Source organism: Stegastes partitus, unplaced genomic scaffold (assembly GCF_000690725.1).
Source record: "Stegastes partitus isolate 25-593 unplaced genomic scaffold, Stegastes_partitus-1.0.2 Scaffold39, whole genome shotgun sequence".
Taxonomy (NCBI): Eukaryota; Metazoa; Chordata; class Actinopteri; family Pomacentridae; genus Stegastes; species Stegastes partitus.
The window spans coordinates 1,028,236-1,038,109 of NW_007577770.1; the positions used below are offsets into that span (position 1 = coordinate 1,028,236).

General features: G+C 40.6%; 1 protein-coding gene across 1 annotated transcript in view; it reads right to left on the minus strand.

Annotated features, from left to right (window-relative positions):
- Nucleotides 1–9,874, minus strand: part of atg2a (autophagy related 2A) — a 30,331-nt gene that overhangs the window by 18,622 nt on the left and 1,835 nt on the right. The window contains exons 3-13 of the mRNA XM_008304268.1: nt 9,718–9,867; nt 9,017–9,119; nt 6,283–6,427; nt 5,182–5,409; nt 4,996–5,095; nt 3,832–3,996; nt 3,228–3,370; nt 2,789–2,867; nt 2,232–2,481; nt 1,753–1,894; nt 669–767 (exon numbers count right to left, since the gene is read on the minus strand). Of these exons, the coding sequence (XP_008302490.1) occupies nt 669–767; nt 1,753–1,894; nt 2,232–2,481; nt 2,789–2,867; nt 3,228–3,370; nt 3,832–3,996; nt 4,996–5,095; nt 5,182–5,409; nt 6,283–6,427; nt 9,017–9,119; nt 9,718–9,867 (1,604 nt within the window). The remainder of the gene's footprint in view (nt 1–668; nt 768–1,752; nt 1,895–2,231; nt 2,482–2,788; nt 2,868–3,227; nt 3,371–3,831; nt 3,997–4,995; nt 5,096–5,181; nt 5,410–6,282; nt 6,428–9,016; nt 9,120–9,717; nt 9,868–9,874) is intronic.

Here is a 9,874-nt window from a genome sequence, read left to right on the forward strand (position 1 = left end):
ATTTTAATAGATATCTTGTTTTATGATCACTGACAGTTTTACAGTGCAGGACTTTAGCATACAGCTGTTTTGGAGGATTATGCAATAAAAGATTTAAATATTAATGTATTTTTAACATGAAAGGGATCAAAGTTTAAGACATCAAAATACAAACAACAGCAAACTTTAGTCAGAGAAGTTTGGTACTAGTCTAAAGACTTTCACAATACAACTGTGTTCCCTTTAACTTGAAATAATTAGTAAAGCTGTAACATTCTAACCTCAATAGTATTATAAGAAAACAATCACATGACAAACGGCCTGGAGTTAAACATATCCTGTGGATTGTTGTACCTCTGGAAGAATACCTGGCTTTTAACGTGTATTTTAAGGTGGAGAATGCATTCATCACATGTGTTAGACCTCAAGGATACACATAGGATGCAGTTTGTTAAGTAGCATTGAATGTAAACATGACCTCTGTTTGAGCACAATAAAACCCCGCAGGGCGCCTTTAACACCGCACCAATCAGTCACCTCTCCGCTACGCAAAACAAACAAACACTATTTGAAGAGCACATTTTGTACATTGAAAAGGCAAAAACAAACTGAACATGAAAATGACAGATAAGAAAAGGTGTGCACTTAAACAGGCACGTTTCAAATCAGGCTGTGAGTATCATGCATACCTTACGCAGGTGTTTTTCACTGAGGCTGTAGTGTAGTTGGGCGCAAGGTCTGGCTGCAGCTCCAACTGTAAACAGACCAGCTTTCTGGAACTGAAGCAACTAGAAAGACACACACAGAGGTACACTGTATTCTCGAGTCTTCTTTGTGAGCTTGATAAGAGAACAACAAACATAAACAACTTTTGGACAACAAGTAAAGATTAACTTACACACAATATTATCATCTGACCTTACCTCTGACTTAGATCACTTTTCATTTGGTTTTAAAGAACCCATAATATACTTTTTGAGACTTTATCTTTCCTTCAGTGCGTTCTATTGCTTTTTTGCATGTAAAAGTCTGCAAACTTACAAAGCCCAAAGTCCATAGCAAAGCAATATTAAATGGTTATTGTCTCCAATAGAACACTGCTCCTCACCTGCCTCAAACACCTTGTTTGAAGTCCTTGTTTTTTTTTTACTGCACTTATCTAAGACACCATGTAATACATTTGCATAAGAACGAGCAGCTGCCTTGCACTTTGCCATTACTTCCTCACTAGAGCCACTTCTGCTGCAGCTACACCCTGATAGTCAGAGATGTGGGGTCGTGGTTCTTAACCAGCGTTGCCTCACTTTGTTGGGCAGCTGAGGTGTTCAAGAAACAGGACAGAGTGTTTCAGGCCGAGGATGAGACGAGCTGCTGCCATAATGTGAGAAAAACAAAGTATCTTCTGAATATTAGGTAGCATTTCAACATAATCTGAGAGATCATGAAAATAAAATTAGAAACCTGGAAATGTGCATATTATTGCCTCCTAAATCTGATACATGTGTTTTGTGGCAAAATAATTTCAGTGTAAACAGTTGTTTTAAGCATCATAAAAATATGATGATCGTAATACAAAGCGGACATAAAGAAGAGCTTAACTGTGTTGTTAACACTCTGAGAAGATAGACCTTTTGCAATCACTTACTGGTGATCCAGTTTATTATGCGACTCACATTGGCCACATTAAAAATATGACCTGAAGTGATTGGCTTAACGTAAATAACTTCTTGGCACAATGATGCAATCTTCAAGACAGGCAAAGAGATGTTCTACCTCGCAGTACTGAGGCTTTCCGTCCTCCCAGAGGCACTCTAACAGTTCCAGTCTGCTGAAGGAAAGGTCAGATGTCACGGCCCGACTGTGGCGTCTCCCGCTCCGCATTTCACAAGCTACCTGCACTGCTGCTCCCGTCAATCTGGAAGAGAGGACGAGAGGGTGAGATGAGAGAAAGATTTGAACATTCAGTCGGTAGTGGAAGCATGATACAGGAAAATGACATCTGCAAGATGTTGTTTAACAATTTATATATGCAACATGATCCAACCTTTTCAATGATGTAACACATTCCTCCTTAACTACAAGCTATTCAACTTCATTAAGGTTGAAGTTTCCACAAAACTCTTTGTATATCTATGAAAAACTTCAGGCCAAAAAGTGTCTGCTAATTTGCAATTGTTGTAAAAGGATAATTCAGTAAAAAGCTTCATTCACATGAATTATTTGTCACAAACACAAAAGATGTGTTTTCCTACCTGAGATGGGAGTGTGGGCAGGCCTTGGCGAAGCCGCCTCGCAGATGGTGAAAGTCTCTCTCGCTGAACATGCCATCTTTGAAGAAAACCAACTCCCGGAAGAACACCTGAGACACCTGAGCCAATGACGAGGCTCCGTCAGTCCTGGAGGGCGGGTCCTCCTGCAGCAGGGTTAGAGTGAGTCCACCAAGGGTCAGTCGCAACAACGCATCAGGCTTCAGCTGCTCTGCTTGGCCGCTGTGCGAACGTCCTGCGAAGAAGAGGGTGAGTACAGACATGCTGAACACTTTCATGACACTTCTTTAGGAAAACATAGAAACAGAAACACGGTATGAAGGTTTTCTTCGTTAAAACGGAACAATGGGAGAACAAAAGAAATTTTTTATTTACTTTTAGGTGTAATTGTGTGAAAGAAAGTTTTATCGTTACACTGAAGAACTACTTGACTCTGGGTATAATTCATGGAATAAACCAGCACTTGATGTGTTTGACCTCTACAATCCTTTGGCAAGACTAAAATAAACCCTTTGCTAAGTCCTCTAGATTGCTGATTTTACCTCGACTCCGGCTGCTGGACTGCGGTAGACTCGACAGGTATCCCGCTACAGGATATCTCCTGGGATTGTTTGCCACGCCCTGGCAGTCAAAAGCAAAGTGGAAATCAGATTATATGTGACTAGATTTTTAAAATACATTTAAAAGTTCCAGTTATGTGTTTGTTGCAGGTATCTAGAAGTAAGGAACTGAAATACACACATTTGTGGTAATACTGTATTCTTCTATCTTTAAATACTTTTCTTTTTTCATTCTTTAATATAATGAATTTTATAAGAAAAAATAGAAATGTAACAATAAACATGCCAAGACTATTTTTGGTAATAGTAGCACTACATGATAACAATACTGATCATCTAGGAATATATTTTGACAGTGTACAACAACAGAAAGGTATGGCCATCTGCTAAATGTTTAAACACACACACACACACTCTGTACCTGTGCAGACAGTGCTGCCGGCTGTGTGAAGCTGGCTAAACTGTGAGTGGACGACTCCATGTCACTGTCTGACAGCTCGCTGCCGGAGCGGATTGATGTCACACTGCTGCTCATCCCAGCAGGACCCATCGAGTAAAACATCTCTGCAGGAAGGAACACACACACACACACACACAGTTACAAGTTAAATACTACAATGTACACAAACACTTCATCATGGCATGTTGCTGTTAGAAGGAGAGCAGCAGAAGATTTTTCACACCTCCAGGAAGGGTTTTTTTAAGGAAATAACCAAACAAACTGTGTCACTGCAGTTTATACAACCAGGCAACAGACTGATGCTTTGTACTTTGTGTAATATTAAATGTAACAGTGTAAGTTAAGCATACATATGTACTTTGGTCATTCAGTTATGCACTGTTTTTCAACATGAGAAAATATTGTGCCTTTTTGAATTGTTCATGCTGCAAATTTCTCACTACGGAAGGAAGTATATTACACACGTAACGTCTGTGTCTGACATGGTTACAAACTGCAGGCCTGCTGAGGCTATGATGTATCGCAGGCCAACAGATTAGAAGCGGACTTGCGGTTCTCTGAGTACCTCCATTCTCCAGGCCGGTGACGTAGGGCTCCAGGTCAGGTTCAGTCTCCCAGTCTCGCTCTCTGGGACTGGAGCCCAGCTGCTTACTGAGGTCCTCCTCAATCATACGCAGGTCGTCCGAATCTAACGGACGACTGTGTACTCCACCACATTTAGTCTCTGGCTCTGGGGAGAGAAAACGAAGAAATGGATTAATATATGCGGGAAAGAGAAACAGACAGAGACCGCGAGTACAAGCTCACATTTATGAAGCATTTACAAATATCTGTGACCTTAGTGTTTAGCTCTGGGCTGTAGAAAAACAACCCAGATTTACAGTCCGTGTCTGCATTTATCAGGGCAGTGACCTGAAGCCTTTGGGTTTTTTTACATTGTTCATGTACTGCTAAAGCTCGTGGGCACCCTAATACCCTCTAGTTTTCAGACACACAGAGATGAATGCACACTTGACGTCAACTTGTGGTGTAATTTTATGGGTGAGGGTAATACATTTAACTCATCATAAGCATAAAGGAGCAATGGAGTAGGAGACAATGCTTGCTCCCAGAGCAGCAAGGAAAAAACAAAGTCATTTAAAGTCTACTTTATTATAAAGCTACTTTGAAGGTTAATGACCAATTCATTATTCATGTTATCGCAACATACCTCACAATGGCCTGACCATAGTCTGACTGTTTTTCCTTTCAACCAGATTCAGCTTACTAAGTGACCTTTTTTTTTTTTTTTACGTTTTTTTTTTGGCCTTTGTGCCTTTATTGGATAGTGTTAGTGAGAGAGACAGGAAAGTAGGGGAGAAGAATGGGGGGAGGACATGTGGGAAAGGGTCATGAGAGGGATTCGGACTCATGACCTCCACATTGGGCCTTGCACATGGGACACCAGCTCAACCAGGTGAGCTATAGCGGCGCCCCGACCAGTTTTTAAATTACAGAGGCAATTGAACTATTTTAAGTGATGAGTCATCACATTATCACCACAATGTAATAAACACATGCTAATAAACAAGAATCAGAAGGCAATTAAGATCATAGATGTTTAAAATGTCAACTGTGGTTGAAACTGTGTTCAGATAAACACTGTTTATAGTTAAACAGAAAGATAAGGTGTAACTGGGCCCTGCAGTGGTTTTATGTTCAGCACATCACACTGTGTGTTTTAATGTACCAGTGTCTATGCAGAGGGCTGAAAGCAGGTCTGTCAGATGGGTTATTTGATCTGGAGACAGCAGCATATGGACACAGCCCACCTTCCCATCCAACTCCAACTGATGAGCAGAGAGAGAGAGAGAAGTCACAATGAGAGAGCAACTGCATTTTCTGATCTCCTAGTTTACATTAGAGGGACACTCACCTTTGGTCCAGGCAGCATGTCATTCTGTTTGATCTTGACGGTGGTCTCAATGAAACCGGAGCAGCTTCCAATGAGCAGCGGCTGAGACGGAGGACAAGGAGTGGCTGGCGGGGGCTTTGTCTCATTCTCCTCCTTCTCCTCCTCCTCATCTTCTTCCTCCTCCTCATCATCGTCTTCCTCTCCTTCACTAGCCGTGGCTGAATCTTGGTGTTCCTCCTCAGGAGGACCCTGAAAAATAAGCCAAATTTCTAGTTATACATATTGTCAGTTTTGTTTTGTTTTTTAACAATTTTGGCAATATCTTGACCCATTTGCTCCTTTACAAGAAGCCATTTGCTGCCAGTTTAAATGTGTGCAACATAAAAGTCAGCTCTGAAGACAAGGCAGATCCACACCCGTTTGTTCCTGCAGAGACATGACGCACTAATATTTTAAAGCTAGATTAAGTTAAAGAACACTATTAAGTTAGGGAAAACAAATCCTGCTGTTTAGACATCACTTATAATAGTCTGACTCACTGAAAGGGTCAGAGACTTACCCCAGTCAAATTATATTACTAAGCTTGTAGTTTTAGTTTCCTGAATCAGATAGGGTGTCTCACATTATCTATAACCTTCAAAAAACAAAGAGGACACATTCACGTCACGCCAAGATTGGACAGCTGTGTGGAGGAGAGAGGCTTCTTGCTTCTCCTTCCACCTTGTTTTTAAATCATTTCTTAGATAGATGAAACACTTCATTAACCTCAAACCAAAACTGCAGGGGTATAAAAGCTACTTCATAAAAACAATGAGGTAGGTCAAAACACATACAGTTGAAACTACATGCAGAACTTGAAAAGACCTACTAAAGCCTAAAAATAGAATAACACAGGAATAGAATAGAGACTGAAGATAGAACTGAGCTATACTATGTGCTGAACATACACAGCTTTAATCAAGTAGGCTGAACACACAATAGACAGAACACGTAATTATTATTAAATATCTAAGTATCAAGAAAGAGACAAAGTAATATCAATTTTTTTTTTTAAAATAACTAAACAAGATATAAAGATTAGGCACAAAGAACCCAGAGTGTGACGGTGTTGGTGTCCATCACCTGCACTATGCCAGTGCTGTCATAGAACAGCTGAACGGCGCTCAGCTGGAGGATCTTGTGCAGGAAGGCGGGCGGCTGGTGGATGTCGACAGGCACAGCCGTCTGACTGGCTGGATCTCGCACTGCCTCATCAAAGTACTCCAGCCTGGACAACACCACACAAACACACACATCATTTAGCACCATGACAGTTTTGAATTCAATATATGAGGGGAAAAAGTGAAGATTTAAAGTTGGAGTTGGAAGAAAAATGTTGCTGTTCCTTCAGTCAAACCATATCTGTACTGTGCCAGCAAGCAAACTGGTGTATTCACAGTATCACTGGTAAAGCAGAGACCTTAATCAGATTATTCATGGAATCAATGACATACTGAACTGTACATGTAGCACCTAACATTGTGTTAGCTCAGTGGCCAACCTTTGCATTGCCAAAGAAGAGGTCCTTTCTCATTTTCAGAGAGACGATCAGACTACTGGAGCAGAAGGTTTCCATTTAATAAACACAACCACTGTAATGTGCTTCACTGAACTCAAAACAGTTGTTCTGCTAAACATCAGCCTGTCTAAGGGCCTTCTGGTCACTGACCACAGATCAACACAGCCAACCTGAGCAGCTCTGTCAATAAGCCAGGAAAACAGAATGGGTTCAACAGTGTCAAAGTAAAATGCCAACAGAGTCAAACCACATGTGGGACATACAAAGGGTATGGGTTTGGTTTCAGTACTGTGTGTGATTGGAGTAATAAAGTTAAAAAGATTGCATTGTTTTGTAGTGTAACCCTGCCAAAGATCAGTTTCAGTTTCCTTTAGAGATTATATTTTCAAATGGATAATGTATTTACATGTTTAATACAAAGTGCACTTGGCTTAATTTTTAATGATTTACGAGTATCTCAGTAGAACAAAATGAATTGTGCATAAAAACAATCAGAATCAGTAATTTTTTAAATCTGTAAAATGGTACAGCTAAAACCTCTTTTCCAGCCCTGAGTGAAGTCTGCAGCCAGGATATAGTCTGACAGGTGAAACCCAGGACAAAAAGTCTGGAAATCTTGTGCAACCTTTAGCTTTGGATGCACGTTAATAACTAAAGGTGACTCAGATGGGTACGTCAACATTTTTGTCTACTCAGATCATCCCTCATCTGAACAGTGAGTGGAAAAAGTTCAGTGTCAAATGTTAGTTGTAAGATGAACGTGATGTTTTAAAAGAGAGCTTCAACAGTGGTCACCTGGTAACAAATCAAAAGAAAGTAGTTCGAGGATGACTACGCACCAGCTCAGCTACCTTCACTTTGCAAATTAAGTATTACTAATATTGTGAATGAGCACTACTGGTGCATTTCTTTTGATCAGGATTGACCACTGTAGCTGAAAATGCAGCACAATGCATCAAATACCATGTTCTCTTTGGTGTGTTGTCCACACCAACAACGGCTGTGACCACAGTGCACATATTCATCAATGTCATTTTCACAGACTCTCCCATATTGACAACACCTTAAGTGCAGCCTGCAGTTATTTGCAGTCACTGATGAAACCCTGTTCAGGATAAAGAATTCATCAATGTTGACCCTGTTTGAAATGAGCTCCACAGTGAGGCTTTCTGACAACACGAGGCCAAGGAGAGCAAGTTCACAACAGAGTGGGGGCCTCTTCTGCTTATCTGCTGATGAGCAGACAGAAGACGAAATCCAATTCTTGGCTTCTATTTTGCCTTCCTTCTCCCTTGACACAAATATAAGCGCTGATGTGGGAGTGTTATAAAATTACTGATCGCAGAAAGACACATTTTAACACGCTTTAAGGTGTGAGTTACAAAAAGTGAAACGCAGAGCTTCAAATCCAGTTCGTGTCTCTACTAACAAGCCCTGCAGAGGGCATTTATGTCTTTATGACACTGTCCCACTTGTTCACACGTGTACTTTGACAAAAGAGGCCCACATTATTGTGTCACTCACTTGCTGGAACAGTGAAATGAGGAAAGGTTTTTAGCGCATTTTATGAAATGAGAATCAAAATGCAGAAATACAAACACTTGGAGCATCAGAATAGCCAGTGAACATTTCAGTGTTCAGTGTAAAGGAAAATACCAGCAAAAACATTTTAAAGGTTAAAGAAAGGACATTTGATTTTCTAACTACAGCTAGAAAGCTCTAACGATGTGATGTTTCATTTCTATTTAAGCTAAAATTAAAACTACCTTACATGATTTTGCTGTGGTCAAAACAAATGCACTTTTCAAATTGATGTTTTCACCAAAGACTACACAGCAGAAATGAAGATCAGCAAAGCAGAATTGTATTGTCATACTATATTTAGAACTATTACGAGTGCTGAAAGTTAATGATGATTGCACACATTGTGTGTTTAGTAGCTTTGTTTAACTATAATGTCTGCAGAACAAATATCTTCTGTGCTGATGTTCATATTTTTCGTAGGTTTTCCCAAAATATACTATTGTCCACTGAACTGTAAAAGTGACCTTTGAAGTTGCTTTTCCAAATGTCCAATGAGCCGCTCTCCATCAGGAAGAAAAACTAGCACAAGTAAGGTGTTTATATTTTTGAAAATGTTTTCGTTCATATTTTAAACGGTGGTGGATATTCTTAAAATTAAACGACAGAATTGTAAAAATACAAAAAGCAGCCTCTCACTGTAAACAAACAGTGTTGTATTTCCTCTTTTCAGCTCATTTTCTTTGGATGAGTCTTGAGAAGGAAGCTTCAACCTACCGTTTGATGTGCACTTCTAAGGCGACGCCTGTTTCCAGGTCCAGGGGCTGGTGCTCGATGCGGACAATAGTGTCTAGAAAGGTGACTTTGATGCGACGGAGGACTGCAAACACAGATGAGCACTGATCAGCACAGATCTCTCACATAGTTTCTGCTAAGTCCAGAGTGTCTAGACAGAGCTTTCCCCTAAAGACTACAATCATACTACATTTCTGTTAAAAACAGTTCCACTGCACTCTGCTTTAAAAATGGTATGAGATCAAATCTGTAGTTTGGATAATAAAACGTTGATCAGATTAATCACAAACTACTAACAGCATATGAGAGGAACAGTTCAGCTGGTTGTCAACTCTTTGGATATAATGGTGAAGAAATAATTTCTACTTTCTCCAAGACTCTGCATCAATGTTTGACTGCACACATCTGCCCAGTCACAGCTGAATAAAGGTGAACTTTGACCTCCAAAATCAAGGCTGAACATCACAATGAAAGAAAAAAAGGACTCTTCAATGTCTTAGTTGTTCAGGCTTCAATTAAAGATAATGGAAGACAGAACTCATACTTGTATACAGGAAATGCAACATGATGACCCAACCTTACTGCTGTCCGAGCACACATTATCACTGAAGGGAAATTTTGTTGCCTGTATGTCAACACTGTCATTTGTTTGCAAGGTGTGGACGCACACAGCACTGACTCACCCGTCTCAATAGTCTGTGCAAACATCTCAAGCCCCTCCAGTGGGGCAGGTGGCTCCTCGGACGCCTCTGGGGGGTCCTTCAGGCACTCCTGAGCCAGCTGCATGCTGGAGGTCATGCTGGATGACCAGCCTTGGGAGTCCCAACCCCCACCTGACGA